The sequence below is a fragment of the Rhinopithecus roxellana genome, chromosome 7 (assembly GCF_007565055.1).
Source record: "Rhinopithecus roxellana isolate Shanxi Qingling chromosome 7, ASM756505v1, whole genome shotgun sequence".
NCBI lineage: Eukaryota > Metazoa > Chordata > Mammalia > Primates > Cercopithecidae > Rhinopithecus > Rhinopithecus roxellana.
This window is the reverse complement of record NC_044555.1, coordinates 98,554,192-98,576,234: the sequence shown is the minus strand read 5'-3', so window position 1 is coordinate 98,576,234 and position 22,043 is coordinate 98,554,192. Positions and strand designations below refer to the sequence as shown.

The 22,043-nt window shown below is 37.3% G+C and overlaps 1 protein-coding gene and 1 pseudogene across 2 annotated transcripts; both read right to left on the bottom strand.

Moving 5' to 3' along the window:
- Positions 1-7,691: 7,691 nt before the first annotated feature.
- Positions 7,692-18,843, bottom strand: SERTM2 (serine rich and transmembrane domain containing 2). 2 transcript variants are annotated; one of them, XM_030934784.1, is made up of 4 exons: positions 18,654-18,802; positions 18,394-18,490; positions 15,899-15,954; positions 11,004-12,099 (listed from the first exon to the last, which is right to left on the bottom strand). In XM_030934784.1, the coding sequence occupies exon 4, from the start codon at positions 11,311-11,313 to the stop codon at positions 11,041-11,043; it is 273 nt and encodes a 90-aa protein (XP_030790644.1). In that variant the 5' UTR covers positions 11,314-12,099; positions 15,899-15,954; positions 18,394-18,490; positions 18,654-18,802; the 3' UTR covers positions 11,004-11,040. The 2 variants fall into 2 exon arrangements, with proteins under 2 accessions (XP_030790643.1, XP_030790644.1); XM_030934783.1 differs by lacking the exon at positions 15,899-15,954 and having other exon boundaries at positions 7,692-12,099; positions 18,654-18,843.
- Positions 18,844-20,660: 1,817 nt separating this feature from the next.
- LOC115898787 lies at positions 20,661-20,948 on the bottom strand (annotated as a pseudogene).
- Between the last annotated feature and the right edge of the window lie 1,095 nt (positions 20,949-22,043).

Sequence of the window (22,043 nt, the reverse complement as noted above, 5' to 3'; positions counted from 1 at the left end):
GAGTATAAAATGTGTACTCTTTGTCTAAGACTTATTTACTTAGCATGATGTTTTTGAGATTCGTTCATTTATTTTTTTACTTAAAATAAAAATTAAAACAAAGTGGAAATAAATGCTCAAGAGTAATATAGAAGATGAAAGGAAAGAAATTGGACTCAAAAAATTCTACTGTGTAATCCTATGTTACAAAAGAGCAGATTAGACATACTGATGAACTTTATCCTTTACAATAAGTATGATAAAATATGTTAATATTTTAGTTTGGTCACTAAAATAATAAAAACAGAATATTGAATTCCAAAATCAGTAGAGGAAATAAAAGGAAATTAAAAACTCAAGCAACTGAATGAAATGTGGGGGAAAAAAGCAAAGAAAAAATAACAAAGTGATAGTAAGAAATCTAAATAAATTGGTAATCCCAATAAATATAAATGGGCTGAATGCACTAATTAAAAGAGACATTTTTAAATAAAATAAGAATACTAAACCCAACTAATATTCTAATTGTCAGATATACACCTAAATATAACAACACACATAGGTAGGGTGCTGTAGTTCATGCCTGTAATTCTAGCACTTTGGGAGGCCAAGGTGGGAGGATCGATTGAGGCCAGGAGTTGAAGACCAGCCTGGGTAACATAATGAGACTTCATCTATATTAAGAATAAAAACAAATTAGCTGGGAACAGTGGTGTGTGCCTGTAGTCATACTTATTTGAGAGGCTGAGGTGGGAGGATCACTTGAGCCCAGGAGGTCGAGGCTGCAGTGAGCTATGAGTGCATCACTGCACTCCAGCCTGGGTGACAAAGTGAGACCCTGTATCAACACACACACACACACACACACACTTACTTTAAGTAAAAAAATGGAAAATGTGATCTGGCAGATACCAAAAGAAAGCTGATATATCTCTATTAATATCAGACAAAATATTCAAGAGGAAAATGGATCAAACATGCTTATGCAATGTAATACAACAGTGAAAATTAATGACACTTTAAGATACATACATATGTCATGAAACAAATTAAATCACATGTTATAATGATAAACTAAATTCTAAATAGTAGTGTTGAATGCTGGTTCTCTCAATATTATCAACATAACCTGTTGAGTTTGTTTGCTTACTGTGGTAAGAGATAACACCAACTTCCCAATACTTTGGTAGTTTCTCAGAGGAGAAAAGACAAGGTCAGAATTTATTCAAAATTGAAAGTTTGTTTAAAAGTGGGTCTTTCAATATTGGGACTTCATTAGGATTGGGTAAGTATCATAATACAACAGTTCGGGATTAATGGAAACAGAGAAGGATTTTGAGGACAGGTATTCAAAGAGTGTAAGGCACAAACTGTCTGCTGACACTTTCATTGTAAAGCTGATGATTCTTTTGGGAAGTTCCTATAATGAACGATCAAACCACCTTCCTGCACAAGAGTCTCCTGGAAGACTCATTTTAATGTAGAAAGCTACATTAATGGGGGTAGAAGTGTACATAAATTTAGTCCCCAGTGTTCAAGCTGGGAGTAGGGGTAGATCATTTTAGCTCTAAGTATTTAACTCTAGGGAAGAGGAATAGGATCACAGAGATGTACACAGGGGTGTCAACTCTGCCTATAATGTTTTATATCTCTTAAAAGATCTGAAACTAATATGGCAAAATGTTAAGAATTGTCAAAAGTGGTTCACAGGTAAAATGGTTTTTCTTTCCTAATATTTTGCATTTTTCTATAGGTTTAAAATATTCCATAATTTTAAAAATAGTGCTTTTGCTTCATAAACAAAGACCAATTATTTGTCTCCTTTTTTCTTCTAACAAAAGATGTTGTATAGATTTCCCTTTTTCTGATTCAGCATCATAGACGGTCTACCTACAGTACAATTGAGATAGTTGACGTTTCTTCACATCTCAGTCATAGCTTCCAGGCTATCTAGCTCTGCCTAGGTCAACTTCATAGGACTTAGTCACTTAGAACATAGTAACCTGGTCACTTTCCATGTCTTGTCAACCAAAATTTTACAAATCGCGTCTCAGTTTGTATTGATTTTAAATTGCACTGAATTTTGCTATTGAGAGGGCCATCTTTTTCTCATCTTTTCCTTGGATTAAGGAGTTTCTATCTCTAGTGTTTTATGTATGGAGATATAGACATATATATGTTCTATGTATGTTCTATTTATGGAGATACATAAACATGTGTGTATCTTTTATGTATGGAGATATAGACATATATACACATACATTTTGTGTGTGTAAATATGTCTGTTTATAATATAATATGCATATATACACATATTATAAACAGACATATTTACACACACATACAGAATCTAAGAATGAGAAGACCCCCAGCTCATCTGATCTAACTTCCTAGCAAATACAAAAATCACTTCTATAGACTTTGGTAGGCAGTATAGCATAATGGTAGTATATGGGTTCTGGAGTCAGTTGGCTATGGGTGAGAATCTCAGTTATGTGTCATTTATGAGCTTTGTGACCTGAGGCAACTTATTTAATCTTTTTAAACCTCAATGTCTCATAGATAAAATAGGAATAATAATACTTATTTTGCAGGCTTTTGTTAAGTTTAAATAAGAATGCATGTAGAATATTAAGCATAGAGCTTGACATATAATAAATCTTCAAAATATATCAATTATTTTTAGTATAATTATCTTTTATAGGTATGTCCATGAACCTTTACTTTAACTGTTTCAATAATATTCTAAGTCAGGAAACAACAGGTGTTGGAGAGGATGTGGAGAAATAGGAACACTCTTACACTGTTGGTGGGATTGTAAACTAGTTCAACCATTATGGAAAACAGTATGGCAATTCCTCAAGGATCTAGAACTAGATGTACCATATGACCCAGCCATCCCACTACTGGGTATATACCCAAAGGATTATAAATCATGCTGCTCTAAAGACACATGCACACGTATGTTTATTGCGGCACTATTCACAATAGCAAAGACTTGGAATCAACCCAAATGTCCATCTGTGACAGACTGGATTAAGCAAATGTGGCACATATACACCATGGAATACTATGCAGCCATAAAAAAGGATGAGTTTGCGTCCTTTGTAGGGACATGGATGCAGCTGGAAACCATCATTCTTAGCAAACTATCACAAGAAGAGAAAACCAAACACCGCATGTTCTCACTCATAGGTGGGAACTGAACAATGAGATCACTTGGACTCGGGAAGGGGAACATCACACACCGGGGCCTATCATGGGGAGGGGGGAGGGGGGAGGGATTGCATTGGGAGTTATACCTGATATAAATGATGAATTGATGGGTGCTGACGAGTTGATGGGTGCAGCACACCAACATGGCACAAGTATACATATGTAACAAACCTGCATGTTATGCACATGTACCCTAGAACTTAAAGTATAAAAAAAAAAAAAATGAGTTCACTGTAGGTGTGTGGATATGTTTCTGGGTTCTCTATTCTGTTCCATTGGTCTATGTGTCTGTTTTTATGTCAGTACCATGCTCTCTTAGTTACTCTAGCACTATAGTATAATTGATGTTAGGTTATGTGATTCCTCCAGTTTTGTTCTTTTTGCTCAGGATAGCTTTAGCTATTCTGGGTCTTTTGTGGTTCCACATAAAATTTAGGATTTTTTTTTCTATTTCTGTGAAGCACATCATTGGTATTTTGATAGGGATTGTATTGAATCTATAGATTGCTGTGGTTAGTATGAACATTTTAACAATATTGATTCTTCCAATCCATGAACATGGAATATCTTTCCATTTTTTGGTGTGTCCTCTTCAATTGCTTTCATCAGTGTTTTGTAATTTTCATTGCAGAAGATCTTTCACTTCTTTGGTTAATTCTTAGGTGATTAATTTTATTTGTAGCTATTGTAAGTGAGATTACCTTCTTGATTTCTTTTTCAGATTGTTCACTCTTAGCATGTAAAAATACTACTGATATTTGCATGTTGACTTTGTATCCTGCAACTTTACTGAATTTGTTAAACAATTTCAATAGTTGGTGGTCTCTTTAGGTTTTTCCAAATAGAAGATCATATCATCTGCAAACAAGTGTAACTTGACTTTCTTCTTTCTAGTTTGGATGCCCTTTATTTCTTTCTCTTGTCTGATTGCTCTAGCTAGGATTTTCATTACTATGTTCAGTAACAGTGGAGAAAGTGGGCATTTTTGTCGTGTTCCAAAGCTTAGAGGAAAGGCTTTCAGTTTTTCCCCATTCAATATAATACTAGCTGTGGGTCTGTCATATATGGCTTTTTTCATGTTGAGGTATGTTCCTTCTATAGCCAGTTTTTCAGGGTTTTATCATGAAGGGATGTTGAATTTTATCAAATGCTTTTTAAGCATCAATTGAAATGATTATATGGTTTTGGCTTCATTCTATTATTATGATGTATCACATTCATTGGTTTGTGTATATTGAACCATCCGTGCATCGCTGGGCTAAATCTCACTTGTTCGTGATGAGTCATCTTTTTAATGTATTGTTGAATTTAGTTCACTAGTATTTTGTTGAGGACTTTTGCATCAATATTCGTCATCCTTCTTTTTTTTTTTTTTTGAGACGGAGTCTTGCTCTGCCGCCCAGGCTGGAGTGCAGTGGCCGGCTCTCAGCTCACTGCAAGCTCCGCCTCCCGGGTTCACGCCATTCTCCTGTCTCAGCCTCCCGAGTAGCTGGGACTACAGGCGCCCGCCTCGTCGCCCGGCTAGTTTTTTGTATTTTTTAGTAGAGACGGGGTTTCATCGTATTAGCCAGGATGGTCTCGATCTCCTGACCTCATGATCCGCCCGTCTCGGCCTCCCAAAGTGCTGGGATTACAGGCTTGAGCCACCGCGCCCGGCTCGTCATCCTTCTTATTCACTGCAACCTCTCAGGGCTGTCTTCTGACGTGTACCTACACTGCTCCATTGGTTTCTGACTTCTAATTATTGGCTTTATTTACCTCTTATTTATGGTCTTGCTCTTAATCTTTGTACTTAATGTTTATATGTGGTCTCCCCAACTTGTAGTCTTACCTCTCTCCCAAGGACTTTGACTCTGACACACTCTTCTACTTCTCCTGCTGGCAAGTTTCTCTGGGCAATATACCTTAGATTGAGAACCCTTAAACATAATCTTCTTTTCAATCTGCTTGAAAAGTGGCCTACCCTCCAAAAATGGGGAGGAGCATGTTTGGGTATATTTTACATACATTATTGTCATTTCCTCAGTTTAATTTATAACCCCTCCCTGGGTAATCTCATCCTTTATCACCTCCTAAATTTATGACTCCAGCCCAAACCTCTCTTCAGAGTTTCAGATTCATATTTTCAACTGCCTACTTAACACCTACACTTGGGTGTCTCAGAGGTACTTCAAACTCAAATGTCCTAAATTGAATACATCTCTTTATCTGATTTTCCTCCATTGTTCTATATCTCAGTGAATAGAGTCACCAGATCCTTGTTCAAACCAGAAATCTGCAAATCGTCCTAGACTTTTTCTTCTTACTTACCCCACTTAGCCAATTCATGGTCAAGTAATGCTGATTTTAGCTCCTAAATCTATCGCAAAGATATCCATTTCTTCTTTCTCCTGAATCACTGCCATAGCCTTTCTGCTGGCCTCCCTGCAACCTCTTTTGCCTTTTTTCAATCCATCCTCTATATTGCTGCCAGTGTTCTCTTCTCTACACTTAAAATAAAGTAAAAAGTCTACAGCACTGCCCACAAAGGCCTGCATGTTCTGGTCCCTGTCAACCTTTCCAGGCTCCTGAAGACTTCTCTCCCTCACTCACTGTGTTTCTTCAAGTGTGTCAAGTTTATTTGATCTCAGAATCTTTACATATGCCATTATCTCTATGGCATGTTTGCCTTACTCTCTCCTTTTACTCATTCACCAGACTTTAGCGCATATATATATGATAATATGATATATATCATGATATATATATAGTAATGTCTTCTCTGCCACTTTAAGCCATGTTAAGAAGCATCCCTTCCACTTTATAAGTGCCCAAGCACCTTATACTTCTTTATAACACAGTATTCTTGCAATTATGTGGTTGGTGTTATCCATCCTAGTAGGCTATAACCTTCACCAGGACATAGACTATGTGCTAAAGAAATGTTTACTGAATGAATGAACGAATGAATTTCTGTGTTTGTGATTTTTGCCAGATTGTAAACTTTTTGATTGCAAACTTTAGATTCCTGCAGAGCCTAGCCCAGTACGTTGTGTAATCTGCCTCTTTTATTCTCCTCCACATATATGGTTGATTTAGTCAATAGATACTTGGTGTCAAAATGAATTGGAATACCTGGAATTGCTCAAGTTATTCTTCAAAATCTCCTCACTTATATTTATTATGTGTATTTCCTTTTTCTACTTCACATGTGTTCCATATTTTTTCTCCTTCAACAGTTCATTCTTTGTGGCTACAGGAAACTCTTTTTAGTTGGTAATTCTTTCCTTTTTTAATGTCATAGCATTTATTCTAGAGGATAAATGGAATTGCTGTGTATACTCAAGGCATCACATAATTTTAAAGAACAACATTATCTTTACCTAAGATGAGGTGTTCTCATTTCTGGGAGGCAAGGGGAGAGATAACCATCATGCATATGAAGAACTTGCATTGATTGTGAACATTAAATCCAGTGATCAGATGATTGGGATTTGCATTGTGGGTGATAATTCATCCATATTACTGCCTATTCCCTTCATTTATGTAAATTAAAGCTGCAGGGTTTGCCTTTGTGCAAACTGTCCCTCAGTCTGCGAATGTGTCTTGCCACACTACATAATTATTTGAAGAGATGGCAGATTTGTGTTAATTTGTTTTGAATTATTGGACTCAAGGAGTTAATCACCCACAGAGCTCAATTGTTGTTTGCAGAACTTGGAGTGTTATAGAATGAATAGCTCTGAAATATCTCTTCAGCGTTCAGAAAGAAAAGCATGGTGGAATGAGTGTTAAAACGGGAATCCAAAACCTTACAGTGTAATTTTGACTCTGCCTCTGTGTAACCACGAATGCCTCACAAATCTCTCTGTACCTGTTTTTTCTTTTGTCAAGCAGACCTCATGTTATCTCCACTCACTACTCACAGGGTTACTATGAGGATCAAATGAAGAAAGTACAAAATGGAAACTACATTAAAAAAAAATTTGGCCAGGCTTGGTGGCTCACGCCTGTAATCCCAGCACTTTGGGAGGTCAAGGTGGATGGATCACTTGAGCCCAAGAGTTCGAGACCACCCTGGCCAACATGGCGAAACCTTGTCTCTACTAAAAATACCGAAAAAAAAAAAAAAAAAAAAATTAGCACGCGCCTGTAGTCCCAGCTACTTGGGAGGTTGAGGTGAGAGGATCGCCTGATCCTGGGAAGATGAGGCTGCAGTGATCCATGATCGGGCCATTGTACTGCAGCCTGGGTGGAGTGAGACCCTGTCTCAAAAAAAAAAAAAAAAATCCTATCAGCAGAGGAATGTGGAAGGCTATTGGCACTTTAGATAACTTATCTCAATCTTCCCTCAGGTCACTCTTATTGACAGCTGGAAGTTATTCAATTTTTTTCACAACTTACTACCGAACAAACAAATGCACCAATCACTTTACAAGTGGAGAGAGAATCAAAGAGAGAATAAAAAAAAATAATGAGACCTCAAAATTATAAAAGTCCCACAAATGTGCAGTCGTTATAATTTATAGTGGGATGAAGAGGCTAATGTCATTCTCTTTACATTCTTCAGACAATAGATATGTGTTATCATCAAACCAGTTACCATTTATTGTCCAGGGATCAAAAATGACATGCTAAATATTAATGCAAATATATTTCCATTTTTATACAATATGAATCTATTTCAAACATTAATGATTTCAAACAAAAGAAACCGAATTTTTTATTCCACACAATTCTTCATTTTGTTAAAAAAAAGTTCTTTTGTACAAGTACAAGTGAATAAAATGTATTACTAAATATAACCATTGAAATGTATTAAAATGGATCCCTTATACCTACTTAGTAAGTATGGTGGGATCTGCAGCAGTCAAAGTCAGTTATGAGTCTAAAGCTTCAGATTTGGCATGGATGGAAAGGTTAGGCTGGATGAATTCATCTTTACTTGATTAACCTTAATATTTCCTGCTTAATATATAATAAATAATACATAAGCCTTTTACAATATACTTTGTTTTATACAACCCATGATTCTGAAATATATGCAAAATATCTTTTAAAAAATTGGATTCTTTTAAAACATATTAGGAGAATTTACTATTTACAGAATTAATGTGGTGAGTCTTTGTATTAGGTTGAATTTTATGAAATTGGTGATATTTGAGCATTTTTTGGCCTATAAAATGGCAATTTCATATGGTTCAGCTAATAAAAAGTGAAGAATTGTTCTTTTCATCTTAAAACAGAGTACACACATATATAAATAACCTACTTGTTTATATACTGGCTAATGTGCAATTTTGGAGGGAGTGGGGGTGGGGGAAGGCAATCCAAGTCAGCATTTTGAACAGAAGAATAAACTCAAATTGTGCCCTCTGGTTACTCTAGCTGCCTTTCTGAGCAGTAATATATGTTAATACATTGGGGAATAAATATAATGAAAAAATTCTTTTCTTTACAGTAAGTTTGCTACAATAAAAACATTCAGTTTATTTTCCTAAAGATTAAATACCATGTGAGTCATTATAATGACACATCTGCTTGAAAGCATTTCCATTTGTATTGTCACTGGAAATTGGGTGGGGGGTGTTATGCTGCTATTTTGGTGTAATCTGTGCTGTGTGCTTTGGTTAATGCTCAGTGACGATCTGGATCCCCATGGGGTAGTTGTGATGAAAGAGGGTGGTGGTTTTCCATGTGAGTAACCTAATCATAAATTAGAAAGCTTCATCCAATGGTCAGTGCTTAAAAAGCAGTTTTATTCTCCTGAAATTTGGGTTGGGGAGGTCAGATGGGCAGAGAATAGATTTTCAGTCTGTATCTGTATTAGATTCAGCAACAAGGTATTTCGTATCTTGCTATTCACTGCTGTTGAGAGTATAATCAGTTCCTTCATTTATTCAGCCACTGACTTCTCAACTGTAAAGTGCATTCAAATACTGTGGGCACAAAAGGGAGAGCCTGGAATGAGGGAAGATGTGTGTTCTTACGAAGTTCTGGGGGCGGGGCGGTATTGGCAGTCTTGATGAAGTCCATGTTTGGCTGTCAAAGCTCAAATTTTAAAGGGTCCACTGAATTTGAGTGTTGAATAAACACACAACTTAGACCATCAAGGTGTAATAATGTGAGTCACTTTGAGTTTGGAAAAATATATGCCCTATCCAAGTCTTAGCCTATCTGCTAATTTGTTTCGAATGGTACAGAATGCAGCTCCCATCTCTGACAGGGCACAGTTGGGTAACAGGTGTGGCAGAGTCAGCCTTACTGCTAAATTTAGCTCTGCATGTGGGGATTTCACACTTGCAGCCCCTTGGAGAGAGGAGCATTGACAAATGACTGTGTATAAAAGTGGAAAGCACTTGGGAATTTCACTACCAACTTAGATTTAGATCAGAGAAAAAGGGCCAATCTAAATTGGTTACAGACTACAAAGAACTACATTTCTGGTGGAGGTGGCATTAATCTAACATCTATTTGATTTCTCTCTTACCATCATTACAGTTCCTGAGAGAGTACTCTGTGAAATTTGATGACCCCCCCCTTCAGGTGCAAGTGATAACTTATTTTTTGTTTTAGCAAGTAGAATTTAACACAGGTGTACTCGTCCTTTGGTGGGAAGAATATGACCAGTTTTTTAAATTCTAATTTGTAAATGGTACTCATCTCCTTTGGTTTCCCTTTGAAAAGTTAATTTTAAAAATTAAATTCTCTCCACACTACTGGCATACTAGGGCTACTTATGAGAACAGAATTTTTCAAAATATAATTCTCTTATAGATAATAAGTGAAACACTTCATCTTTTGGCAGGGATCAGGAAGGGAGGAACATTTTCTGGGAAATACAAATGAGACATTTGAGGACATTGATCTCAATAAGGATTTGTTGGAGGATGTTGTTTAGTCCTTTCCTCCTTTGTCTCTCTCTCTTTTTTTTTTTTTAATACTCAGATCTAAAGAGTATAGTGATGACTAAATAGCTCTCTAATCATTTTTCAGCACAAAAACCCTGGGACTCAGAAGGCTTGAATGTTTTGTCCAAAGCCACATTCAACAACAGAATACCAAAATCATTTCATTTCTGCTCTAAAGTACAGTCGAGTCTTGTTTGCAAAGGCACCTTTTAAACAAAGCTCATATTTGTGTGCAACTCTATCCTAGAGTGTGATAGGGAGAAAGAAAAAGACAAAGAAGCTGCATGAATAGAATTAACATGGTTATAATATGCACATTTTTCTCTCTCTAGATGAGGTTGTTTACTAGAAACTTCTTTCTGAAAACTTAGTCTTTAAACTGAAACAGTTTCTTTAAATCTCTTCTTTCATTTGAAACAAACGGAATTGCCTAAGATGATCAAATCACTGCTGTTTAGGGAAAGGGCTCGTGGTCCCTTCCATTAACTTCTGACATAATTTAACTTCGTGTAGAGGTGATTCTTTAGGATCAAAACACTAAATTAGAACTTGTCCTTTTCTTGGGATATCCTCTTTGAAGGATCAACCCTTTCAAAAGCAAATCTTTGTTTTTGGAGCTTCCAGGGACCCTGTGTTTCTTACAACCACTGCGTATGAATTTCTGTGGTCTGAGGTTTGTGCAAGGCCCATGCACTGTTTGGTTACTATGGAAACCAGCCCTCCCAACCAGCTGTCATTTCCTATATTCCTTTCAGAGTGAGTCTTAAACGTTTTAGATAGCCCACAAGCAGAGTAAAGATGAAGAATAACACAAAGAAAACATGAACAGCTTGTTGTTAAATGAACAACTTGTGGATTCCCTACATGGGAAGCTTCATGCAAGAAAGCAAGCTCTCCTGGACATCCATATATAAGGGTTTACCCAGATCCACTAAAGCTCACCTTCATCCTGGCTTTAAGGAGTGGGGATTCGACTCTGCATCTCTACATCTGTGAACTGAGGAACACTTTCTGTGCTGTCCGAGTTGATGGGCGAGATGACATGTTTGAGCCGAAGGAGCATTGTGAAGAGCAGGATGAGGAGAATGGCCAGGAGGCTCAGGAATAAGCCCACATACATGTACAGGTTGGAATATTTGTCTGAAGAGGTATCAACCTCTGTTGCCAGAGTGGGAAAATGGGCACGCCCAGTGAGATTTCCATGGTATTTAAAATGCGCCTCCATCATCACTCAAGACTTGAGTTGGTATGTGTTTCTCTTTGATTTCTATTGCCCTTGAGGCATTACACAGTCACTTAGACTGTCTCTAAATCTATTGGACGTGTTCTAACAATCCGATAAAAACGAATCACTCTCAGAGCTAAGGTAATAGCACACAAGCAGAAAATGGTGATGCTATGATTTGACAATTAAGATACCCTCTCTATCCTTCAGCACAGCAATCACCCCTCCAATAGGTTTTATCAGAGCTTCTTAATCAATTTTCAAAAATATAAGTAATGTTTTATTTTCCACACTCCTACTTTTATACTGATTAAAATAAATATGGGTGAAACTGCTTTATAATACTGTTATTAGAACAAGAATCTTTTACAGTATTATGTCAGTCTTTTGCTCTGTTTTGGTAGATGGAGAAAGGGCTCGTTTTGCCTATACCTAATCTAGATGTGTGGACTAATTATGTGGACCTAATTGGGCTCTTCCTTGAGGAAACTATCTGAAGGCTTTTGTATATATCAGGCTCAGCATATCTGAGTTTTCATCCCGTTTGTCTATATTTCTGAACCTTCCCTAAGGATGGAGATTATAAGGTTCCTGCCCAGCTGCCCAGCTTGTAAGTCTAGAAAATGTGAGTTTTCTGTAGCTTTGTTGACATCCCTCACTGTAGGCTGGACAGAAAGTGTTGTGAGACCTGGTAATTCTCAGGTGAGAGAGGTCTCAGAGACGCTGACAGCAGTAGGCCCAGGCTCAGGAGATTTGGCTCTTCAGATTCTCCAACAGATATTGATTTTCCTGAAAATTAAAAACAAAAATAAAGATTCTGTTATCTCTAAGAAAAACAAACGGCAATGTATTTTGAAATAAAAATAAATTGATAAATTGCAAAATGGTTTACTATATGCAAACTAATTTTAGAATGCTTTTTCTTCTGTGTAGAAGATAGCTTTTAAAAGGTTAAAGAAAAAAATCAGATCACTAAACGGCAGCTAATAACTAACCTAGATTAGAACAATGTTTTCTAAACCAACTGATCATAAGATTTACTTGGGGGTACTTATTAATATACAGATCCTGGGCCCAAATCTAGACTTCCTGAATCATAATCTCCACAGTAGGGGCCTGGGCACCACTCTAGAGATTCAGACTTTATTGGTCTGGGATGGGACCCAAGCACTACTATTTAAAAAGAAAATAGCCACCCATATTCAAAGTTCATGTTTAGAATGCCAAGTTAAATCATTTTGGAAGACTTCGGCAGTAAATAGTTGACCCTATTTACATGGTGGAATGCTTTTGCCAACAAAAAGAAGGTTCTATCTTTACCAATGATGAAGGATGCATTTATTTGCTCGGAATAGGCACACCCTCTCAATTCCTTCTGGGTCTACAAACATTGGGGAAAAATGTCTATTTTTACCCCACATATCTAAATAAGAGAGATAGAAGAAAAGCAATAAAGTCTTTTCCAAGTAACTTCAAAGTGCAGCCAGGACTAAGAACCATTGATCTAGTTGAACCAGGAAAGCCTAGCACTGAAACAAAGGAATCCTAATTTTAAGGAATTGTTTTTCAATCTCCAGATCCCAGTGACAATTGTTACTTTAATGAATCAGGGGAATGTTCAGGAATGCAGGCTTCCCCTAATTTTGTTTTTGGTCTATCTCTCTCATTTAGATCGGTAGGGTGGAAATAGACATTTCCCCCCAATAGTTGTACACCAGAAGGAATCGAGAGAGTATGCCTATTCTGAGCAAATAAATGCATTGCATGCTTTATCATTGGTAAAGCTAGAACTTTCTTTTTATTGGCAAAAACATTCCACTGTGTAAATAGGGTCAACTATTTACTGCTGAAGTCTTCCAAAATGATTTAACTTACCATTCTAAACATGAATTTTGAATGTGGGTAGCTAAAATAAACAATATAAACAACCATCACCTGTCACACTTCTATGTGCCATAGTAGATTGCTAACGGTGTAGCCTAGTTCTGTCTGTTGTTAACATACCCAAGGAGAGTTGGTAGAACTAGCTCCAACAGTCACATTATTTTTCCTATCATCTTGAATGTTGCCCCCAGCCTGAGAACACTTCAGCTTAAAGTTTGTATTCCCTAGCCCACGTTACTATACTTTCCATAATCCATATTTTTCTTTCTTTTTTTTTTTTTTTTTTTTTTTTTTTTGAGACGGAGTCTCGCTCTGTCGCCCAGGCTGGAGTGCAGTGGCCGGATCTCAGCTCACTGCAACCTCCGCCTCCCGGGTTCACGCCATTCTCCTGCCTCAGCCTCCCGAGTAGCTGGGACTACAGGCGCCCGCCATCTCGCCCGGCTAGTTTTTTGTATTTTTTAGTAGAGACGGGGTTTCACCGTATTAGCCAGGATGGTCTCGATCTCCTGACCTCGTGATCCGCCCGTCTCGGCCTCCCAAAGTGCTGGGATTACAGGCTTGAGCCACCGCGCCCGGCCAATCCATATTTTTCTTAGTCTACCTACTTACTGTTCCTATTGCCCACACTTGGTTCATAAGAAACAAGAGCAGAGAGAGAGAGAGAGAGAATATCTTTCCACTGTATTTGGAGCAGTGGTCTAGGAAACATTTTTCTATCCTTGCAAGTACAGCTATTTTGATTTTTGATTAGCTGGGATCAAGGCCCAGGAATATGCATACTAAACACAAGCTTTTCAAGTGTTTCTTTGCATACTGAGCTTTGAGAGTTAATTATTGTTTTTTCTCTCTAGATAGCCCAGCTAAAGAATACAGCTAATCTATCTTACTGGTTGTTTGGAGGCTCTACTTTTAAAAGCATTTAAAACAATGTTATGGGTTGAATAGTGTCATCCCCCCAAAAATGGTGAAGTCCTAACCCCCAGCAACTGTGAATGTAACCTTATTTGGAAATAAGACCTCGCAGATGTAATCAAGTCAATATATTAGGTTGGCCCTAATCTAATGACTGGTGTCCTCACAAGAAGAGGAGAAGACAGAGGCATACAAGGAGAAGATAGAGGCAGAGATTAGAGTGATTTATCTACCAGCCAAGGAATGCTGAAGATTGCCAGCAAATAACAGAGGCTCGAAGTGGCAAGGAAGGAGTCTACCCTACAGATTTCAGAGAGTGCATGGCCCTACTGATACCATGATTCCAGACTTCTATAGTCCAGGCCTGAAAGAATAAATTTCTGTTATTTTAAGCCACCTAGCTTATATAATTTTTTAATGGCAGTTTTAGGAAGCAAATACATGGAGTAATCACCCTGAAGCCCTAGTGTTTTGGAACCTTTGGGGTAATGTTTCTCAGAGTGGTCAAGGGAAGTCCCTTCCCCAGAATCACCTACAGGGTGTTTATTATGAATAAAAACATGGACCCTTTCCCAGAGCCTTTCCCTTGTTTCTTAGATTAGAATCTCTGGGGACAGTATCCTGGAATCAGTGTTTGAAACAAGTTACCTACTTGTTTCTAAGCACATTCTTCAGGGAATGTTTTTCAGTCCTTGCTGTACTTTAGTATTACTTAGTATGCTTTTTGAAAATATATATAACTGGGTCTTTTCTTTAGGGTTTCTGATTCAGTAGCTCTGTATGGGGCATGAACATCTGTATTGCTTAAAAGCTCCGCAGGTGATTTTGATATGCAGCCAGGGCTGAAAAACATCAGTCTACAAATAGAACAGAGCACTTCAAATCAGGACTCTAACAGTCCCAGACAGCCCACACAGCTCAACTGCTTCACTACATATTCAAAGTGCTTCACATATAGGTTGTCAGTCTGATTGGCCTTCCTCCTCACCACTTCTCCCAGCAGCTCCTTTTCTTAAGAATGGTAGTAACCTAGAGATAAGAGCTTAATGGATTTTTCATCCATGTATCTCCTAAGTTACTTTTTTACCTGCCTTCCAGAAAAGAAGGGTAAGGAAAAACAAACACTCACTGCTAGTGCAAGCCAAGTGGGAGAAACTCTATACTATCATAGTATCTTTATACTCCCTTTGAACCCCAAGTACACAGAATCAGGTAAGTCATACTCCTTGGTTTATGGCACATTGTCATCATTGGTAAATTTGAGCACTTTTTTATTCACTTATTTAATAATATATTGAACACCCATGGACGGACATCTGTGGGCAAACATCTACCAACTTTAAGATTGAGAATAGCTAATAATTTACATGACATCTACCTATGCTCTTCCCATCTCATCCTCTTACCTATCCTTCTCCAGAAATAACCAATAACCAATATTCTGAAATTTGTGACTCATTACCTTCCTTTTATTTACACACACACACACACACCCCTATGCCTAAACAATGTTAGTATTATTTGTTTTGAACTTTATAAAAAAAAACCAAACTGTGTGTAATCTTCAACTTGCTATTTTATTCTATATTTTATTACTATATGATTTATTTATAACTAGTCTAGTGGAATGAAAAAGGAAAAAGAAATAAAATGTTGGCAGTCCGCATGTTGCCTTTGGATTTTACTCCATTCTCCTTAGCTTGACATTTAAGGCTGTCAATGCTCTGGCCCTGGCTCACCTTAATTCCTTACATTACCCGCTTTCCAATAAAACTGTAATGTTCACTCTTACCTACTTCCCTGCTTCCATATTTTTGTTTGACCAGTTCCTTCTATCTTCACACATCTCTGGGTGAGGAAATAATACAATTCTTTAAGATTCAGTTCATGAAGCTGATCTTGACTTTCCACCCCAACCCTAATTTCCACAATGCTTTGTATTTCTCCTAGAGGAATTAAATTTGACAAATATTGCAGATATCTATTTGATATGTTTTCTTCTAAATTCTAGTTTACAAAATTCTTGAGGATCATTTTCAGCAGTCTATCCCTTATACAGCTTTGCTTGCAGTAACTGCTCAAGAATTATTGAATAAATGCATGGGTATGATGAAGAAATGTACCTAATATTTAGAGTTCAAAGAGAAGCATGGTCTTATCTCTGATCTGATTGCTAATATAGCTTGGAGAAGAACATAAATTTCTCTTTTCTTTTTATTCCTTTCCTCCACTGTTCAATTTCTTATTGGAGAATAATTCCAGATTATAACCTAGATTTAAGAAATTATCACCTTGTTAGAAACTCTGTTGATGAAGTGCTATTTCACTTACAAGATTTTAAAGGAAAACTATATGGGATGGGTTAAATTTTAAATTTAAGTTTTAGAAAGTTCAATTGTGTCTACAGATAATTTTCAATAACAATTGATAGTTCATTTTCTGCCTCCTATGCAACTGACCCTGAATCTTCCTTAGGTCCGAAAACTTATTCAATATTTATTAGAATTCTATGAAGCTTGGAGAAGCTTAGAGAACAATGATCTCAGCTACAGTTGTCAATTTCTTTAAACATTTCCTTTGAAAGTTTGGAAAACTAACTAATCACATATTTCTTAAAGCCTCTATAGTGTTCAGGAGACCAAACAGTCTGGTCAATTCAGGGAGGTTTATCAATTTAATTCCTTAAATCCATTAAGGACTTTGAAATGAATAAATGCAATGTTAGATATTGGGAAATCCTCTTTTTTGTTACTCTGGTCCTATATCTGTGACTACTTCTCATAAAATCTTTTCAAACAGGATTGTCATGGCTCTCTTTGCTAACTAATTAATGAGTTGCACAGATAATATGATTGCTCTGTTAAAAGCTCTGCACCATTTGGAAAGAAAAACAACCATGCAATTTCAAAAGGAATTCAAATTCTATTAATTCTGAAGGATACGATTTTTTGTGGAAAGAATTATTTTAGTATCCTGCAGTTCTTTCTGGAAAGCTCATACAATAAAAATCAGTTTCTAGCCTTTATAAAAGTGATTGAAAGCTGTTGAGGGACAAGGAGGAGGGTGAGGAATGGAAAAGGGGGTAAGGAATTCGGGAAAGAAAGAAAGGAAGATAGAAGAAGAGGGAAGGGAGAGAGGAGGAAAAGAAAGAAATGTGAGAAATGAGTAAAGACCATGAGGGATGTGGGATGGAGACAAGATGGGGCAGGAAATGAGTGATTATGAGGGGGGAGAAGGAAGGGAAGGAGGTAATATTGAGAAAGAATGGAGGAAAAAAAGAGGACGAGAAGTTTGGGGGAAAGGGAAAAGAGAAAGTGTTTAATTTAATAACTGGCCAATGTCCAATATTAACTTGTACCTCTGGTTTACTTCAATTCTAATGTAAATCAAAATACTCAAAAGTGACATAAATGCACCTTTGGTTTTCTGATTGCATATTTTGTCATTCATTTGGTAAATAAAATCTTAGTAATAAAAAAGTCTTCTGTTTTTAGTATAAACATTGAAATGTCAAGTTCTCACTAATTTTGACATCAGCATAGTATATATAACCTCACAGGAGCAAAATCACATACACTCCTAGATCATGAATTTTGCTCCCCAGAATGATAAGGGAATAGCTGTTTGCATCAATCAAGCCTGAGAGAGATTCCTTGAGTGAAACTTATTTGTAACAAGAGCAACCAAGTTCTGCACAGGTCTCCAAAATCAGATTAACATTTCTTTGGTAAACGTTTATTGAGTGCCAATCAAGTTCCAGACACATTTTTAGGTGCTGGAGATATAAAATAAGAGTACCCTGATCTCTATTTGGTTCTCAGGGTGCCCCTAGTAGTTACTTTTATTTTCTTTAACATGATAAGGTTCTGGGAACACCCCACTGGTAATTTTACATTTTTCTGCATGACACCTGCCTATATAATTCCAGAACTGAAATCTCACCAAGTAGTTAAGGAAAATGTTCAGTGGAACAATTCAGAAAAGAAATTCAAAACTATCAACTGCTATCAGCTTTTAAGAGTTAATACATTCTATTTATATTTATCTTCCTAACTGGGGAGAAAAACTAAGAGAGATAAGTGTATCTAGTTCCACATCACCCTATGAAAAAACGATTCCAGCAGCAAATGCTTCTTCAGTGGCTGGAGCCATTAAGTAATAAGCTTGCTCAAATAGGAGTTGCTGTATCTCTGCAGCAGATGGTGCCTATTTGTCACACCTGCCGATAAATAAAATAATGCCTCTCACTTCACCGGGAATAACATCATATTTCCAAATATCTCTTACCTCTCCTGGCCCACAGTATGAATAGGATTGGTCACTTAAGTATCCCTTTTGAAGCTTTCACCAACAGGTAACTTGTTCAGGAACATCCCTGGAACAGCTGGAAAATAGAATGAAAGCCTTGTTTTGCCAAAGAAGCAGGACTATGTTCATGCAAAGTATGGTTTCTCTTTCATCTTCCTAAAGAGTAATCCCTTTGCAGAAAAACAGAAAAACACCTTCTATTACTTAAAATGTTACTTAAAATGCCAGTTACCACTTACAGCTTCAGAGTGCAGCTTCAGATGCCTGCTCCTTATAAGCTCTGAAAAGCAAAGAGAAGTCTGTTTGGATGTGTGTGTGCCCTCTGGAACATTTGAATGAAAGCAGCCTGAATTAGTCTAAGTCCCCAGTTCCTCTTTCGCAGGCAACAGTTTAGAGTATGCGGGAAAGGTAGTGATTCAGCTCTGCTCTGTCTCAGCGATGTGGAGAGGGAGGAGATAAGAGAGGCTGAGAAGCAAAGTTTGTATAAGCTTTCTACTTTAACCCCTTCGAGGCTTCCTCATAAATCTATAAGACTAGCTGAGGCTCCCTATCTTTATAAAAGCTGCTTCATATGTCATTTAAGAGGATCAAATCTCTAGCTAAATTCAAGAGGTTTTTCATCCTGGGTCTTACAGTAATATATGCTTAGAATTGAAACCAAACATTCCAGGATGTGATAGTGCTTAAATAATTCCATCTTTACAAACAGAATGTTTGCATGTGTATATTTCTAGGTTTGAAAAGGATTTTTTAGGCACCAACTTAATACATTTGATTTAAATATTTTGTGGAAATTTAACATCAGCCTGAGTTTTTGGTTGGGGTTCTAAGATTAAAGTAGAACATTTTCTAAGTAGTCATATCTAGCCAGGGTATATATTCCACTATAAGTTATTCATCCATTTGTAGTCAAAGGCCCTTATCATCTTTTATATATTGTGGTAGGAGGAAGGAGATTAACATTTCTTGAGTGCCTACTCTATATTAAACATTTAACATAAAGAACTTCATTTAATCCTCACAACAGCCCTGTGATTTGGGTATTATGGTCCTCATTTTACAAATGGGGAACCTGAGACTTAGAGAGAAAGTGTATCATGTAGTTTAGTAAGCCTAGAGCCAGCACTGGAAAACAAGGCCATGTGATCCCAAAATCTCTGCTCTTTTCTCTGTGGCAGTGTTTCTCAACCTTTGTGGATCTTGGATTCCTTTGAGAGTCTAAGGAAAGCTACAGACCTTCCCCTTCCTCAGCAGAAATAGGGATAAAATTTCTGTGCTCCATGGCCTCCAGGTTAGAAACAGCTGAATGTCCCCGTGTTACTTCTCCAGTATTATACCATATTAGTGCATTGTTCATCCAACAACACATGATCGTAAACAATTTTTATTATGGTATCAATAATCACAATAGTATTAGTTATAGTATCATGCCAATCTTTAAGAAATTACTGCAGTGATTTTCACTTTATTCCCAAATTCTCCTTAACAATTCTCGCATACTACGTCTTTCCATTTCCCTCATTCCAGTGGTTAAAATGAGTTGAGGCTGTCCTTGAAATCCTTGCCTTACCAGCATATTCCAGTACCTTCTTTCTCAAACTGAGGAATATGCTGGCGTTTCTCAAACTAGAGTAGTATGCTCAAGAAAGTACAGGATAAACATAGTGTATTTTCCTAGATGATTAAATTTACTTGAATATTTAGACAAGGAGAACATAGATAGTTTAAGTGATAATTTTAAACATAGTTTATATGATAATAAACACATAGAATAGAATACAAATTTATGCATTTTTATGGTCAAGCATGAGATTTCAGAGAAATTTTGCACTTGTAGTAGGGCCTTTTTGGGTCACCCAGACTTCCCTAGGGATACGTGCTGACTCTCCTCTGCCATTCGGGATTTTTGGATGAAAAAGTTCAAAGATCATAGTGTAGTAGAAAGATGAGGGACTTAGATATCATAATGACCTGGGTTTTCACCTTAGCTTTGATCTATATTTTCTAGATTACCTTAAGAAGGTCAATTATTTTCTCTGAGACTCAGTTTTCACCTATAAAAGAGGGAAAATTATAAAAGGGGGGTTAGATGAGAAAATATCTCTAAAGCATATACTACAGATGGTCAACAAATCTTTTTTTTTTTTTTTTTTTTGAAATGAAAGGCCTCACATATTTATTACTGAACCCAGCCAACCAATGCATTCGTAATAGATTCAGAGAGGAAAATACGTCAAACTCTCCAGAGAGTGGTGACATTTTCAGTTTGATATGGTAATGTGATCGTGACCTTCAGACAGTACAAATATATGTGCCATCTCATGTGCAATTCCTTATAGACCCAGCTTGGTTCTTCTCCAATGTCTCCTTTTGGAGTTGTACCTTATTTTATTTCCAGTTTTCATCTGAATCCACTGGGGAATGGGACGATTTTGCTTTTGTTTCTTGGCCAGGAATTGCTTAATCCTGAAAGTCTTGTGAGAAGACATGGCGAGAAGTGGAGGCAAGAACACACCACGATGGCGGAGAAAGGAAAAGAGGCAACAAATCTTAATGTTGTTGCTTCAAATTGGTAGATATCAATAGACGATGAGGCTATGTGAATCTAACCAGCGGTTTCACCATGGATAATTGAACTTTTCTTACCTAATTAGAAAAAATAAGCCTTATTTAACATAATATTAAATTCGAGTTTCCAGGAAGACATGATAAATGACCAACAATAGTTGGGAATTCCAAAGCCAGGCCATCATATACAAAATTTACAATGGAAATGCTCCAGAAGAGGTTCCAAGAAATAAAAGGGAGTCAGATTGTGAAAGGGAGTGGAAAGGGAAATTTGTGAAAATGTTTCTTTACCCAGAGCTGTTGCCAGGCCAAGACTCCACTTCACCTTCCAAAACGAGTAGAAGCCTCGTGGGTATTTCACTGGATCACTCACAGAGCTTGACATTTATTCCCTGTGGTAGAAGGGGAGCGAATTGGAACTGTACTCCATTCTGAGAAAGCTAATGTGGCCCTTGGCAGGAGAACAGGATTGACTGTGTTGGGATTGGCCTTCATTGCCAGAGTTTGTTAGGGCACGGTATGTTTGATTTTTTCCTAGGAACCAAATGGGGGTCATGCAAGAAAGGGAGCCAGGGTAGGGTCATCCTGAACCCTGTTCAATATGGCCATCTGCAGGGGAGAAAGGACCCCATTAACAGGAAGCTGAAGATAACTTCTGGATTCCCAGAGGCTGAGGAAGGAGTTGTTAACTACCAACCTAAATAAAAATGCATCAACCCAGGCCTCCCAAATTACAGGAGAGGGGTCTTCTGTGATGGAGGTCTTTGAAGAACCCACAGAAGAGCCAAAGACCCAGAGAGTGGGAAGCCATTCCACCAAGGAAGAAATGACCAATCCCTTACCTCTCTTCCCTACTCCTATTTCCACTCTGGTGAGGATCCAAATAGAAACTGGCAAGTGGAGAGAGAAAGAAGAAAACCTACCACTCCTCCTTTTCCAAAGACATTTAGCCACCACTACAGGCCTTAGCATGGGCTTAGTGGGAAACAAAGCCTCACCATTGAGTGAAGATTGAGAAAGTTGATTAATATCTTGGACTGAATAAATTCTAATTACTAAAT